The sequence below is a fragment of the Priapulus caudatus genome, unplaced genomic scaffold (genome assembly GCF_000485595.1).
Source record: "Priapulus caudatus unplaced genomic scaffold, Priapulus_caudatus-5.0.1 Scaffold41, whole genome shotgun sequence".
Classification (NCBI taxonomy): domain Eukaryota; kingdom Metazoa; phylum Priapulida; class Priapulimorpha; order Priapulimorphida; family Priapulidae; genus Priapulus; species Priapulus caudatus.
The window spans coordinates 117621-134517 of record NW_014577102.1 but is presented as its reverse complement, the minus strand read 5'-3'; the positions used below and the strand labels follow the sequence as shown (position 1 = coordinate 134517).

The following is a 16897-nucleotide window of genomic DNA, read 5'->3' as shown; positions in this document are numbered from 1 at the left end:
TAACATGCCCAAGTTGGAGAAACACTGGACAGACGTACTGAAGCTCAACCTATTAATGGCCTACATCACACGTTACATGATGGGCACAGACAAACTCAGGTATACCTATATATTACCTTACTCCTGATATTTAATTGGCACATGGGTTGATTGCGGGAGATTGAGTTTATAAGGGATACCTTCTCGGGTCACGGACAAACTCTTTACACCTGGCTGATCCTCCCACGAGTAACATATTATCAGCAGTATATAATCGCAAATTTGGGATTATATACTGCTGATAATATCAAGGGCTGATCATACCTTATTGTAATATTATGGAAGGACGTATTGGAAGGTGTGGATGGACAGTCAGTAGTGTATTGTACGCTATTGTCTGTACACCTATTCTCTGTCGCTGTCACTTCAATCTATACTTCCTGACTTCTTAAGTGTCTATAGTCATGTGTAGCGACCAATATTATACTTAAATTATACTTGAATTATAACAGTTACTCTACGCTATATCCGGTTTATGCTGCTCGGTGTTATCCTGTAATAAATGTGCATCGTTTCCTCTCAATTCTGGTCTTAGCCTTTGACTATCTACTTCCATAACTACTAATCTACTTCCTTGGTTATTCTCCTACCTTTCCCTCAGCACTTGTGTAGCGTCACGCCAGACACTACACATGGCTCTATCAGGAGTGAATAATAATAGATTATAATAATTATAATTAATAGATCCATAATTATTAATTCATAGTTGTATGCTCGCCGTGGGAGTTAACGGAGTGCGCGTGCCGCAGTGGCAACGAAGCTCTTAATTTATCCCGCGTGTTTCCATTAGTGCTTAAATAACGCACCTAACCTTTGACTTTTGAAGAGCAGTAATTTAATGTTGTTGAGCTCACATGTGCATTTATGAGTCTTAATTGAGCTGATGTGCATAGATGCGGTACTTTAGTGATTCCAACCAAATTAAGGGGGTCGTGTGTGCAGTTGAGTGGATTTGCTGATAGATTGGTGTGTGTGTATGTGCGTGCGCGCGCGCGCGCGTGTGTGTGTGTGCGTGCGTGCGTAGGGGCCTATTTGTGCGTATGTCACGTGTGCATATGTATGTGCGTGTGTGTGTGTGTGTGAGTGTGTGCGTGCGTGCGTGTGTGCGTGCTTGTGTGCGTGCGTGTGTGATAGTGTGCAACTATACATGCTTTTATATGTAGGTATCTGCACTAGCCTTATAGTTAGAGCTGTTCTAGAGACTGTTTTCTTGCAACTTTGTGTTTTTTTGATTCCCTGATTTGTATATCACGTTTGGTCTACGACATATCTAAGAAAATCGCATCTGATCATGTAATTAATGGCAGATTGAGAAGCAGACGGACACATTAAATAGCATTTAGATTCATCTTTACCTCATCCCTTCCAGGCCAAATTCATTCGAGGTGTTAGCAATGGACTGCAGGAGTTCAGGAGTCGTGCACTGTGACGACACCAATGCGCTGTCAGACTGGGTGAAGCATATATCAAACAACATCATGGCTGCCAATGTTCACCACGTAAGCTATCACAATCTAAATACCGCCAGGGATTAATAATGAAAAATTTTGAAATTTTGAAATATTGACATCTTTTAAAATTTTGAAAAAAATTTGAAATTTTAACATTTCGGTTATTATTCACCTCTGATACCATTCAATTACAGAAACTAAACCTTCGGGTAGAAACTCCGGGATATAGTGATAATAGGAGATAGTTTTAACTTCTCACAACATGGCCCACATGTAATGCTTACTTCAAGCGTTTGCATTTTCACAATTGGGACTCACTCACACACGGGAGCGAGACGAGCCTATCCTTTTGGCCTTTCGTATATTTCTGTTTATTTGTTGTTGTTGTTGTTGTTGTTGTCGTTATTATTATTGTTGTTGTAATGAATTCCGCATTCGTAGTGTTATTATCATAAATATGCAGTTTGTGAGCCATGAAAAATTTACTACGGCGACACGAATCCTAATATATATATGCTATAAAGAATTCAAGATTGAATTCGGAAAGACGTATAGAGGTTAACAGTCGATACTTATTAACACCGTAAGATTTTTTCATTCATAGTTCGTTATGTTGGATATGCTCATCTAATTAATTATTTAACTAAAAACAATTTCATGTCAATGAAGACGTAATGCAGAATTTAATTTTTGTGAAATCTTAGGCAAGCACCATTCAACTTCTGAGCTGAATTAACAAGATATTTATTAATGAATATGCTTATTGTATTTCTTCAGTCGTCATATAGTAATATCAAGCGATAAAAGTCTCTAACCTCATTACCAGTATTACCTCACTGATTTCATTAAATATTATGTGAGGTTTAAGTCGTGTTTATTATCTTGTATCGTAATACATTGTTCATCATTTTTCCCCAATTTTTTTAGATAAAGATGTTAAACCGGGCGCTTCCGGCACAAGAACAGGTGAGCTAAAACATCGGATTTTAATTCCCTGATTTGATATTTAGCCGCGCTAACAGAAAATCGATTTTAAAGCAGCCATATTCTTACGTGGTTTTGATCCCCAGTTTTCTTTCTTTGGGTCATAAATTACAAGTTTACTTTTTTGAATCGCAATGTCGAAGTCAAATAACAAATTAATTTTTCGTGTCTCCATTTCCGAAGATCTGCTAATGGTGGGTCTGCTAGTAAACTGAATGGCAGTTACGCTTACTTCGACATTTTACATTTACCGGTTTTCATCACGCTGAATATTGCTTCGAGAAGATGTGAAGGACCCCTCGCGTGTGAGGAAAATTCGTTAACATTGGCCTATATCGAATTTCTCTCGGTTTCACTTAAACAGTTGGCGTGTCTGCGAAATATCTAGAGAGACACGCCAACACAGAGCACAGAACACAGCGCTATAATTAACAGGGCGTATATTGTAATACGTTTATGCAATCAAGTCGGCCAACATTGAAACCGCATTTATCTCTTGAGGGTAATTTCCTCAAGAGATAAATGCGGTTTCAATGTTGGCCCCAGGCATGCTCGTTATAATTAAAACTCGCAGCTAGAACTTTCGTCTTCGACCTTCCTCTGGCAATATCAGTGATGATGGGTCCCCTGACGTCACTGCCACTGCGTTTGATTATTTAATTAATTAAATTTATAAAGAGCAAAGGCTTAGTTGAACACTTACTCTTGCTACTTTCGTAATTAAATTCTCACGGGTAATACATAATGGGAATATTATAGAGTAATGACCAAAACTACTCGACGGGTAAAGAATGTGTGCGTGCGTGCGTGCGTGCGTGCGTGCGTGCGTGCGTGCGTGCGTGCGTGCGTGCGCGAGTGCGTATGTGTGTAAACCCGTCATTTCAATGGTGGGTCGGTGGGTAGGCTAAACATGTATAACAGGGCGGGTTGTTAAATGTATGCGAAGGTTTTTTATGTGTAAATTAGCCCTCGATTCAAGACGCCTCGCCACGACGACCATGTCCAAAGGTCTATCGCGCAAACTTTCATTAGTTTCAAATGTGATTGCTCTCAATCTTAGTGAAAGTCCACGAGGCTTATCTTACACTTGGTCTTAATAACTTGCGCGTCTGTCGCAGATCCTGTTCATAGGCTGGGCGTGCGAACGCATGCCGTCTACGAAGCACTGGCAGACGTGCGTGTGGCGCCCTCGCTTCATCGTGCTCAAGGGCTGTGACGTCTGTTTTCTAGACAACCCTCCTGTAAGTACAAACAAGTGAGCATGCACGTACACGCGTCAATGTCGACAGGCAATGTGCCTACGGAATACCTACAAAGACACGTATAATATATAATTATGTATATCAGAAGTAGATAATAGGGAATCTATTATCTATTCCTATTATTCCCTATTATCATAACTTCCTATAATTTCCCTATGTATCTAATTCTGATGTATCATATATATTATCTATATATATATATATATAGTATATATATATTATGTCATATATAGTATGGTGAGAGAGCGCGATTTGTACGTTTACAACGACGTGAAACCCGTGCGGCATGCAGGCAAGGACTACAGTTAATGTTTGGTGCAAATTGCAAATTTAAAATTGCTACCTACGACATTTTCTTTGATTGACTCAGCCGCTCAGGGCTCGAAAATATCAGGATCAGAATTTTGCTTCTGTTAGCACTGCTGTGCCTATATATATATATATATATATATATATATATATATGTGTGTGTGTGTGTGTGTCCACTGGCAGATATTCAACAGTCGGTGTTAGTTCTACTTGTGCCTGCCAACAACGCGTAATAAATGTTATATGGATCGGCTGGGTTGCTATAGGCGCGCGTATTCATGGTCTTGCCCAAGCCGGCACCAAACTATTGATCTGCAGTTTTACATTGAAACGCTTTGTTTTCCCTGTTCGTTGGATGTGCGTGTGTGTGTTGTGTGTGTGTGTCTGTGTGTGCGTGCGTGCGTGCGTGCGTGCGTGCGTGCGTGCGTGCGTGCATGCGAGTGTGTGTGTGTGTGTGTGTTGTGTGCGTGTGTGTGCTTGCGCGCGTGCGTGTTTGTGTGTGCGCGCGTGCGTATGCGTGCGTGGGCGTGGTTGCGTGCGTGCGTGCGCGTGCCCGTGTGCGCGAAAGAGAGAGAGGGGGAGTATGTGCTTGTTACAGCGGGTGCCATTAGAAGACTTTAGAAATCCGCGATTTTTTAGAATCCGCCATAACTGGCAACACATGGCATAAGGGAAGCGACACTCACACACCGACATCATCGCCTTCACAGTCGACCATCGCTAAGGGTCGAGCGCATGCGCAGAAGCATTCACTGACGCGCCTACGTGCACGACTGTTAAAATCTAGACTCAAGCCTCACCGCCCGTGGGCTCAACGCACTCGATGGGGTTAACGTGTACAATTACGTTTATAGCTGCGAATCCCCCCACCCCTCCCCTCCACCCCCCCCCCCCCCCCCCCCCCCCCCCCCCCTCCCTCCACCTCCTCCACTTCGCCTCGGTAGTTAACTTGATGAAACGCGCGTCTATACCCTGGACGAACGCGCCCACGCGCATTCTACCCTAGATATACGCGATGCACGCATCGTCATCCAGGGTAGCTCTACCGGTGTAGCTCCTTCGCTGCAGCTACAGGGGCGGCAGTCCAGGCCTTCGCTTCGTGTTCATTAGGGAGGTTTCACTTTGCAGACGACCGCCTGTGATTTAACATTTACTGTCTGGATGCGTTGCTCTAATCGAAATTACACCGATTAACGTTATTTAATCGATTAACGATCGATTAATCGATAATTATATTTATTTAATCGATTAACGTTAACGTGCTCCACTTCGCATGGATTTAGATCGACTGCAGGCGTTCCTCTGTCGATATGCATTCCGTAGAGCTGATCATTGTTTCCTGTTCTTACATGAATACTACTATTGAAACCATGAAACACCCCCCCCCCCCACACACACACAGCCACTTCTCTATGCTCCACAGTCTATTCTCCTGTTGTCCACTAATATGAATATGGTTTGAAACACATCCCCACAGAGCCAGTGAGTCTATTCCCCTAATATCTACAGTGTTGTTACGTCTTCGAGACCTTTCTCAAGCGGGTCTCCCAGAAAGTTCTTTCCGTAGAAGTACATTTTGTAAGGATGGATGATCCAGATCTGGTCCCCTGTTCTAAAATCTATTATACGTGTGGTCAGTTTGTTGTGTTTCCCATTGTTTCCATTCTTCTGTTAAAGTCGAGAGGGTTAGGTGGACTATTGTGTGAAATAATTATGCAAATTCGCTGCGTGTTACAACGATAATTAGATTAGATTGTGAAATTAAGTGCGGGGCGGGAATCGAAGATGTGTGTGACAAAACGAAGGCGAGAGAATTGTGTTTTGAAATCAGCTTGTCACGCTGTTTACCATAATTCGATTGGTATAATTTTCTGTGCAAAATAAAGTAAAACGAGAAAATCCGAACTCGGATTCACCCCGTTTCGACGCGATTCTGATGTCTTCACTAATTTGAAATTAAAATGAGGGATGTCTGCCGTTGATATGGATCCAGTTTGCCCGAATATTTTACCGTAATTGTTACCATCCTAGTAAAATAATGTTTACAACTTCTCTTACTTGTCATCTGTTAATCCGATTGCGTTCTGCTTCACGTTACAGTTGCAAAGGGAGGATTGGTTGGACTGCGAGCCAAGCTATAGAATAGTGGACACAATCTTTCATATTTATAAGGTACGCCACTATAGCATCTTTCACCGAGAGATCCCTTCTGTCTCCCGCATGTATAGACAATGCGTATATATATATACAGTTTGTGCATCGTGTAATGTGAATATCCTACATGCCTGTACCATCAGTTATCGTCTGCAATATCTTCTACATAAGTCTTTACATAAAAATTTCGTTTTTTTTCTTTTCCATCATCTTTTCTATCACGAAATAGAACGCGTTTGGGATTTTGAACGAAAACATTTATCTGATGATTGAACACTTTGATGGGAATTGATAAATTTCTAGGCGCAGTAACATCGTTCTCCTTGACTCCATCGATTTTCTAATGCATTCATAGAAAACCGTCCACTCTAGTTTTTACCAAATTAGCTGAATGTCATGATAAATTAGTATCGACAAGTGCATGCAATTAACACTCGTGTAAACGCGCTTCATTTGGCATTTGACAAATTACTGTGAGAAATTTGTAGAAAGCAAATTGAGTACAGTGAGGGTTCGAGAGTTTACGGGTGTAAGCTCAAGAGGCATGAGCGACAATTTGAAGTGATCTCGTTTATTTCTGGCAGTCCGAGACAATCTTTGAGCAATATGAAATAATTTTATAATGCAACTTTAATTTCTCACTAATCCTGTGGTCACGCGCACACAGTATGCTGTGTCGATGTGTGCCGACGTACAGTTGAGTTTTCTACATTGTTACCATCTCTCACAAATAGCCAGATAATTAACGTGAATTGGCTTGCCAGGTACAGGAATTCGTGAATAATTAACAATGCTATTGCATGCAGCATATCCGCCTCTCTGTCTGTGAGATTTCTGCGACAGTCAACGAATGCCCCTTGCGTGTATCGGAATTTCAATGAAAAAATCGACAACACGCAAGTGCCTGGCAGCCTTATAGCTCGAGATTAGCAAACGTATTATACTTTCCTTTCCGTCCTCTCTATAGAGTCTCTCTCTCTCTCTCTCTCTCTCTCTCTCTCTCTCTTCGCTCTCGGCGTCTCTCTGACTCAGGCTCTTTACTTTCCTGCTCTCAACTTATTCCTAAAATCTTTCTCTCCCTCTCGCTCTCTCTCTATCTCTCTCTCTTCCTCTCGCTCACGAAATTCATGATCATAATCCATAATCCACTCTCGGTATATTCAAAACTGCGAGTATTGCACAGGATGGATGACTCACGCATATATCATGATATACCTGCCTCCCGTTTACTATATACAGGAGCAGAGAACCGCTGCAACGAGATGCATGTATATACGTGTGCATGCGGTACCATTCGAGCATTGCACTCTCAATAATTTACGTGAAGCTCTTTATACGCCGTATCTGTGGAGAATCCCGTCGTGTGTTTTTTTCTCTGTACTCGCCGCTCGTGGGGATTGTCGGCATGTCTTCAAAGCGCATGGCTTCGGTAACTGTAAATCAGGTGTAGTCAGGCGGACGTGTGGCTGGGAGGGGGGCTGGATTCTACATGTGTTTATCTCAGCGTAGGGTAAAGCTTAGCGTACCCTGTCACAATCTCTCGCTCTCTCCATTGCGAAGCTCGGATATATGCCACTATGTCGTTGTCAGTTTTGTTGCTGGTCTTGTTATTATCATTATCATTATTATTATTATTATTATTATTATTTTAGTTGTTGTTGTTGTTGGTGTTGTTGTTGCCGGTGCTGCTGCTGTAATTACCTCCGGCCAGAGGGGTTGGCAACTGGCAGGAGTTATGTTTTTCACCCGGGTGTGTTTGACCTGTTTGTTGGTTTGTGGGTTTGTGGGTTTGTGGGTTTGTGTAGCAGCCCTAACTGAATAAAGTTATGGAGCGGATTGTCATAAAATTTTCAGGATAGGTCAGGAATTTGCCTAAACTTAGAATTGATGAGATTTTGGTGGTGATTCCGGATCCAAATTAATTCATTAATTAGTTAATTATCAAATTAAATTTTCAGGATGAGGTCAGAAATGGGGGTAACTTAGAATTGATTACATTTTGGTGGTCATCCCGATCCAATTAAGTTATTTATTAATTATTAATTAATAAAAAAATTACTTAATTAACTTAATTAATTATCAATTTTTCATGAGTGAGAGACTTCAGGACTGCCTTGGCGGCGGTCTGTGCTTCTCGCAGTGCTCTATGTTGTATTGTTGTAGTAGAACTCGTATCACCATAACTCATAAATTTTCGTTGGCTTTTGTTGAGAGAGGCATAGTTCTGTTAATTCGCCTTCAACTGGCAATTAAGAGTGATTCATGCGGCACTACTCATGAATTAATTCAAAGCCTGTATGAGTCACACGAACACGGGGATGGCAGTCTAGTAGGCTCACATTCGCGTGTGAACATTGACGAATGGTTGACGATGCTGTGCGATGCAAAATCTACAGAATTTACGGAAATTATCGTTTAAAATAAAGTGATCGGCTTTACTGCGCACATTCACGGTCGCCAACGGAACGAATATCACGCAAAAGCCTATTGATAATCAAAACTTTCACAAATATAACAGCCATGATATAACAGCTGTGCCAAAGGCTATAGTCCCTCTCTCTCTCTCTCTCTCCTCTCTCCCTCCTCTCCTCCCCCCTCTCCTCGGTCTCTCTCAGTCACTCTCTCTCTCTCTCTCGTTTCTCTACTACTCTCTCTCTCTCTTCTCTCCCCCCCCCTTCTCTCTTTTCTCTCCCGCCTCCTCTTTATCTCTGTCGTGATATAAACAGCAAATTTACATATTAATAAAAGCTGGAACATTAGCAAAAGATGAGGCAAAATAATAATAACATGAGGCGCTTTTATCCAATTTTAACAATCACCAAGTAAATAACTCAGCACCCTCTACCGTGGATTTTGTTTTCAGCGAATGCTGAGTATGCCGACGACAGAACATCACTTGCTGCAAGGTCGACAGCCGTGATGGGGAAAGTCGCTATCTGGCGAGCGGAGACGCACGCGAGCAGAGTTGATTAGACTTGAGAAGCGCCTGGTATAAAGGCGTCAGGCAATTGTGTCAACCAGATTGGGGTCAGGCTCTCGCGTCTCTCTCTCTCTCTGTCGGTCTGTCGCTGTCTCTCTCTCTCTCGGATCTCTCTCCTCATCATCGTCTCTCTCTCTGCCTCTCTCTCTCTCTGCTGCTGTCCTGTCTGTCGCTTCTCTTCTTCTCTCTCTTCTCTCTCTCTCACTCTCTCGTCTCTCTCTCTCTTCTTCTCCTCTCACGCTCTCTTCCCCTCTCTGCTTGGTCCTGTGCTCTCTCTCTCTCTCTCTCCCTCTCTCCTCTCCTCTCTCTCGTCTCCTTCCTTTCTCCGCTTCCTCTTTTTATCTTCGACTCTTTTCCTCTCATCTTCTTTCCTCTCGTCTTTCTCGCTTCCTCTCTTTCTCTCTCCTCTCCTCTCTCTCCTCTCCTCTCTCTCCCTCTCTCTCTGCTCCCCCTCTCTCCTCTCTTTCTCTCCTCTCCCTCCTCTCTCTGCGTTTCTCTGCTCTCTTTCTGCTCTCTCTTTCTTCCTCCCCTTTCTTTCTCTCTTTCCTCTCTCTCTCATCTCTCTCGGCGGCGCGCATCTCGTCTCTCTCTCTCTCTAATCTCTCTCTTCTCTCCTCGTCTCCTCTCTCTCGCTCTCATCTCTCTCTGCTTTTCTCGCTTCCGTTCTCTTTCTCTCGTCTCTCTCATCTCTCTCTCTCTCTCTGCCTCCTATCTCCATCTCTCTCTCCCTCTCTCTATCTCTCTCTCTCCCTCTCTCTCTCCCTCTCTCTCTCTCTCTCTCCTCTCTCTCTCTCCGCCTCACATCCGTCTCTCTCTTCTCCTTTCCTCGCTTCTCTCTTTGCTCTCCTCTCTCCTCCTCTCGTCTCGTGTCTCTCTCTTCTCTCTCCTCTCTCTCCTCTCTCTCTCTCTATCTCTCTCTCTCTCTAGGCATATATCCATGTCTACATTCCCTCCCTCTCTCTGTGTGTGTGGCTCGCTTGCCTCCTCTCTCCTTCTCTCCCTCTCTCGCACTCTCTCCCTATCTCTCTCTACACCTCTCTGCATATCTCTCATCACCTCTCTCTCGCGTGCTCTCTCTTCCTCTCTCATGTTCTCTCTCTCGCTCTCTCTCTCTCTCACTCTTCTCTCCTCGTCTCACACTCCTCTCTCCTCTCCTCCATCCGATTCTCTCCCTCTCTCCTCTCTCTCTATCTCTAATCTCTCCTCTCCTCTAGGCATATATCCAGTCTAACATCCCTCCCTCTCTCTGGTGTGTGGCTCTCCTCTCCCTCGTCTCTCTGCGAGTCCTATCTCTCTCTCACTCTTAGTCTCTTTCTCTCTATCTATCTATCTAACTGCTAGTGTTACAGCGTAGTGGTAGGTACGAGGAGGAGCTGTGGCGTGGCTGGCAGCACTAAGTGGCTTTCGTTGACACAGTGTCACATCATCGCAACTGATAAGTCCTGTCCCATGTCAATGCTTTCACGCACAAGCACTCCCTCCCCTGATATTCTTTTATTCATGCCAAACCCAAGAGCTAAGCAAACATCTTCTCGGATTCAAGCGAACGCTGACTTTACCTACAAAACCAATCTTTCGTCATCCGGTAGCACGAGAAACTTGATATACATACTCATTCATAGACCGCACTGCGGTGTACACGTCGCATACATTGTAAAACGTCTCTTCCATACAGAGGTTATTACGGTTGTCATCATGAGTTACGCATACGTTCTTCTTTGCAGAGTAAAACGTTTGCGTGCAGTTATCGTGATAAGCCGGCCGGACTAACGCTTGACATGACCAGTGGTTTCTCATTATTTGATACGGAATCGAAGGTAAGCAGCAACCATTGCTGTTGTTATTATTACCATAAACTTAAATAATAATATAAAATATGAATTGTAACCATATTAAACATAGTTAGTTACCGTTGTTGTAGCCTTCTGTAGCATCTGTAGCAAGCACAGTGTGTCTTGCGATTTATATATTTATTCTCATTACGACTCTTATCATGTCGTTCCTATTGTGTTAAATAAAAATCGAATGCATTTTTGCACATTTTTAATTCTCTTGCTTCGTCACAGAGAGACAGTTTCAATTCAAACGGATCAATACTGCTACGTTCTAAAAAAAATCGATCGCGGCAAGAGATAATGGTTCTTTGTATCTTAATTTGTTTAAAAAATTATATTCGTGTGTTTAAATTTCGTAAGAAATCAAAACCTCGATCAATTATACACGTCGGTTATTGCTATTCTAGATAATTATCATCACATCTCATGCTCTCTCTTCTTTTAGCAATACCTGTGGCGGTACAAATTTTCACAACTGAAGGGTTCCTCAGACGATGGCGAGACGAAAGTAAAGCTAATGTTACAAGAAGGGAAACTCGTCGAAACCAGAGTGAGTCAAACGCACAGCCGTTGCATTGCGACTATTTTGTACGCTACTCCAGACACTGCCAGCGTAGTAATAGGTGACCGGTGTTTTCTGCAGTTGCTTTTACTTTGATTGTGATCTACTTCAAGTTCTTATTTTATGAGCGGCCATTGGCAACCATCTGGTTCGAACTATTAAAAACATCGAGTCTCTATAATCACACGGCAAAGAGAAAGCAGATTGCACGTAAAAAATGCATGCGCGAAATTGAGAGAACGAGCGAAATGGCCGGAGCGTGAAATGGAGTGAAATTACTCGGAGGAATTGGAATAGAACGACGATGTATCGTTCGTCGGTGGGCTGCTCGCTCGAACGATGCAAAAATCCATCGCTTTTATCATAACGAGACTCAACGTATCTCTGCTGAAAGCTTTACTGTTAATTATTAAAAGTTTGCATTTTAAAGCGAATTAATGTTGCCTACGGGATCCATTAGTTACGGAGTGATGTTCAGTACGCTGTCTTCGTGTTTGAGATGCGTGTTGCGATGGGCTTCGTTTCCTCTGGGTTTCTGCTTCCCATGCTCGTTATCCATAAGCGTTCTTCTTCTTCTTCGTCTGCTGCTGCTGCTGCTCCTCCTCCTCCTCCTTCCCCTCCTCCTCCTCCTTCTCCTCCTTCTCCTCCTCCTCCTCCTCCTCCTCCTCCTCCTCTTCCTTCTCCTCATCCGCCTCATCCTTCTCCTCTTCCTTCTCCTCGTCATCTTTCTCTTTCTCCCCGTCTTCATCATTCTTATTCTCCTCCTCCTCCTCCTCCTCCCCCTCCTCCTTCTCCGGCTAATCAATAATAGACCTCTCTTCTCCATCCTTGTCATCAGTGAGCTTCTCTCTCCCGTCCTTACCATCAGTCGCTTTCTCTCCTCCATCTTCAATATCGCTGAGCTACTATCGCCAATCCCCATCGGTAATGGCCTTCTTTCTTCACATTATTAATGGATTTTCGCTTTTATTCTCACTATTTATATGCGCCTCTCTCCAAGCCCCATTACAAGTGGCCTTTTTTCTCTATCTCTCTCTTCTCTCTCTCTCTCTCCTCTACTCCGCCTCTCTCTCCATCTCTCTTCTCCCTTCTCCTTGGGCGTCCCTCTCTCTCTCCTCTCTCTCTCTCTCTCTCTCTCTCTCTCTCCTTCTCCCTCTCTTTCCCTCCCCTTCTCTCTCTCTCTTCCTCTCTCTTTCTCTTTCTGTCTCTCTCTCTTCTTCTCCCCTTTTCTCTCTTTCTCCATTCCTTACCACCAGTGCCCCCCTTGCTTCAATACTCATCACCAGTAGGCTTCATTTCTCTACCTCCTTCTCATCAATCCCCATCGCCAGTGGCCATATCTCTATCATAACCACATCACACATCGGGTTCTATCTTATCTTTGTAGTCAGTGAATCTCCTCTATCCCTCAAATCCCAGTAGCGGTTTCTCTATCATATATACCCATCACACGTTCGGCTTTCTTTCTCCTCTTCATCGCTAACGATTTCCTCTGTCATCTAAGTTTTTTTTTGAGCTTCCCTTTTATGTTCCGATAGAGCCACATTCTCACACTAACTACAATTTTTTTTTGCTCCTGCACTTCGATACCACTGTAGTTATTTCCTATTCTTGTTGGTTTCTATCTATATCACCCTTATCTTCACAGTTTATCCCACGTACTATTTCTCTCTGCTCCAATCCGTGTAATCAGTGGATAGACTAATATAATTTGTTTTAATTTGATCAACATTGTTTATTAACTTGTTTCCGAAATTTAATTCATAAGTGTAAATAAAGTAAATTTAATTGAATTGAATGTAATTGGACTTATCTTCTTCATTGCTATTCACGCTTCTTGTTTTTGTCATGTGTTTTAACATATGTGTGTCGGTTTTTCCAGGAGCTCGAGTGTGCCACCTTACAGAGCCTGTTGTTCTGTATGAATGCCTTCCTGACAGCCAAGCTTGCCGCTGTTGACCCAAGCTTCCTCAAGAGTTCCTAGGATGCTACACAACTCATATTATATTCATTTGTACGTGCGGTATTGTATGCAATGTACGGTTAATTCTCCTTAATGCGAACCCGTTGTTGTCAGAGACGAAATTAGTCTTAACTTCTCATAGACTGTTGAGAGAAACGGTGAGGTTACGAGTTTCTCATACAGTGCATAGAGGGCGGGTCTATGAGGAAATGTTTGTTAAGGTTAATGTTAAGACTAATTTGTTCCTGACAATGGACCTCTGTATATTCTCTGTGGAAACGTGTAAGTTGTGGATGTTGCAATCATGGAACTTTACGTTTGCATGGTACTATATTTTATGCATTACTCGCTTCAAGTTGTGATTGAAAAGCAAATGTACTTAACAACTCTTGCTGTTTTAAATAATTGAACTTTGATTGTTTCCTTTTTCATTTTCTTCTTCCTGAAATGCGTAAACGTTTCATCTTACAGAATCACGTGAAAACTGCAGATTGCCTGGATAACGTTGCAGATTCCTAACTATGCATTTCTGTCAGTAAATTTAGTTTGATTTGGTTTCAGTGAACGGCCCCCCTCAAATCACTGCCGATCCGATATTCACCTACTACTGAACCAGCGAGAAGAGAAGAGTCAGAAGATTCGACACATTTTGAAGTGTCTACGTATACATTTACACTGATAACCGCTGCGGATATCTGCCTTGCTACTAAGTTTATTCGTGAACTGTTCCGTGTTGATTGATTGATTGATCGGTTGATCGATATGTGACTATGTGGCGGCCTCTTTTTCTGGCGCATACTTTATTGATCTTAGCGTAAGATCAGACGCTTCAAATAATGTAGCGGTGAGTCAATATAGTGCTGCCCCCTATCGTCCTTCCGTTTGGAATATAAGTTGATAATAACGTCGGCGGTCCACAAGAGAGGGATGCGAAAACGACATCAACCCAAATCTAAATTAATTCACGAGTAATTCCTGCACACTCTCATAACGCTCGAGGCCTGAGGTGAAGAGTTGTCGGCAAATTCGAATGAAAACAAATATGTATTAAAACAGGGAATGATTTTTAACAGAGATATAATAATTATAGTCTGTCATACGCAGGGAAAATAATTTATAGCAAGCGCAAATAAAACAAATAACTCGGGTGTGTTTTTTTCTATCGATGTCTGCATCCTAATTACTCAGATAATATGTTAGAGGATTTGCTTGAAAATGCGACACGAACTCTGTGTGGTACTTTCCCCTTCTTGTTCTATAGTCACTCTAAAACAAATATGTTTCTATACTACGTGTATGATATCAAACGTCATTATCATCGCGCCTGCACATTTAGCTCGTCCTTATACTTTACTATTGTCCTAATATTTTTAACTTGTATATAAGTTACACTGCACTTCACAGTTGCATGCAGTGGTGTAAATATTTATTTTATGTACAAAAAAAGATTTGCGTAATATATCCGCGTGATGCGTTATATCATGTGTTTTGTTGAGAGTGATATTAGTTACTGGTGTTTGTAAACCTAAGTCTCATAACATTTCACAAGCGTAGGGGTACGCATTCACAGCGCACGTGCTTTTACACCATTGCGACTGATTGTGTCAATATTACGCATTCTAAAAAGCTCAAAAGTTATCCCCATTGCTTAAGCAAATATAATTTGGTCTTTCGACCGCATTTAAATGATAATAATTAATTAATTATCCGCTGTCTGCATACATAGATAATTTATAGCACGTGTGCAACGAATGTTATCAATAAACGGGAGCTGGAGTGCACTGTGCGTGTACTAACTTACCGTCTTGCATCCTATCAACGTAAACAGACCGATCGTAGACGATACCAATTGCAGGCCGGTTTACACTCGTGGTGTATTTGACGACCGTGTACGTACCATGTACACCGTCTCTACGGTGTGCTGGGTCTCGGTCTCGCTACGATGATTGGCACTTTTCCAAAACCGTTCCAAAAGGTCAAGCAAAGGTTATAACTTTCCGAACTAGTAGGATATGTCGGAATGGTTGATCTAAATTATTATATATCTAAATCTTTTTGATCTAAAGTTATACGCACGTCAGTGGTTTATATAAGAAGGTTTTCGTGAGGGCGGGATTAAGAGAACTACGTCACATATAACGAGGTTCTGAACATCTGATAGGAACATCAACCTGAAGAATGAACATATACTATTATGTCGTTATACGTGTTGCTGGAACCTTTTTTGATTTACAGAGGAACGATGATACCCTCAGTCTACCTGCCTCACGTGGCGGGTTGTAATTATTAGTAATAAAGGTGCCAAAACTACGCAACGTATGCTGTTTTTGGCAGGTTTCATTTTTTAAATATGACCTGATGGTTATTTTTCTCTCGTGTTATGGTATTTATTATTATACTAATAATATAATACAACATTATTCATGCGATTATTTTACACAATGAACTGTTTTGTTGCTGGACACAACAGTACTAAGCCAAGTTGCCTAGGTTATCCGTTTTAAGCCTCTATTCACTATTATCAAAATGTACATTTATATTACTAATGTTGTGTTTATTTTAATTTTATTTTAATAATACCTTACTTTACGTTTACATCACATGTTACATCTACACACTATGTACAAGTACAGTTCGGTAAACTAACGCAATTTTAAATCTGTATTACATGCACATGGTGAGTTACATAAATCGATACGTTTTTCTTACAAAATATTGAATAAAGTTATTCTGTATAATAATGTATTCACATGTTCAAGTCCTCATCATGTACGTAACATCTATAAAGGTTAATACCCCCTTCACATACACGGATTTTTCTTACGAGTCCTTACGGATCGCCAACTCGTAGTCAATCGCAAGCATCCGTAAATAACTCGCTGGTATCCGTATTAACTCGTCACAACTCGCAGACACTCGTAAGGATCCGTGAAAGGAGAGGCAAATTTTTTGACATGTCAAAAACCTTCTCACGAGTGTCCACGGATTGATTTTTTCCGTAAATAACTCGTAACAATCCGTAAGTATCGTAAACCGCTCGCAACAACACGTAACCATCCGTAAACTGCTCGCAAGAATCCGTAAATGACTCGTAAACATTTTTGTTACGATTTTCTATGGTTAGTTTACGATTTGTTTACGGATTATTTACGGATTATTACGAGTGCTTACGTGTTGTTTACGATTTCATTCGGGTCGTGTTACGATGGCTTTACGGATTGTTACGAGTTATTACGAGCACTTTACGAATAGATACGTATACTTTACGTATTCTTACGTATTGTTTACGATTTGGGAGAGGCTGCAAAATCGAACACGTCATTTTCAGTTGTTATCAAGAGTTGTTATCAAGAGTTGT

The 16897-nt window shown here is 41.9% G+C and overlaps 1 protein-coding gene across 1 annotated transcript in view; it reads left to right on the top strand.

The window, feature by feature from the left end:
• The window catches only part of LOC106820202 (gamma-2-syntrophin-like), a 68045-nt gene extending 52157 nt beyond the window's left edge, over positions 1–15888 (top strand). Inside the window, exons 9-18 of the mRNA XM_014824744.1 lie at positions 1409–1538; positions 2418–2456; positions 3593–3715; positions 6146–6217; positions 9063–9072; positions 9183–9226; positions 10904–10996; positions 11460–11564; positions 13459–13590; positions 14101–15888. Of these exons, the coding sequence (XP_014680230.1) occupies positions 1409–1538; positions 2418–2456; positions 3593–3715; positions 6146–6217; positions 9063–9072; positions 9183–9226; positions 10904–10996; positions 11460–11564; positions 13459–13560 (718 nt within the window). The 3' untranslated portion in view covers positions 13561–13590; positions 14101–15888. The remainder of the gene's footprint in view (positions 1–1408; positions 1539–2417; positions 2457–3592; positions 3716–6145; positions 6218–9062; positions 9073–9182; positions 9227–10903; positions 10997–11459; positions 11565–13458; positions 13591–14100) is intronic.
• Positions 15889–16897: the final 1009 nt, after the last annotated feature.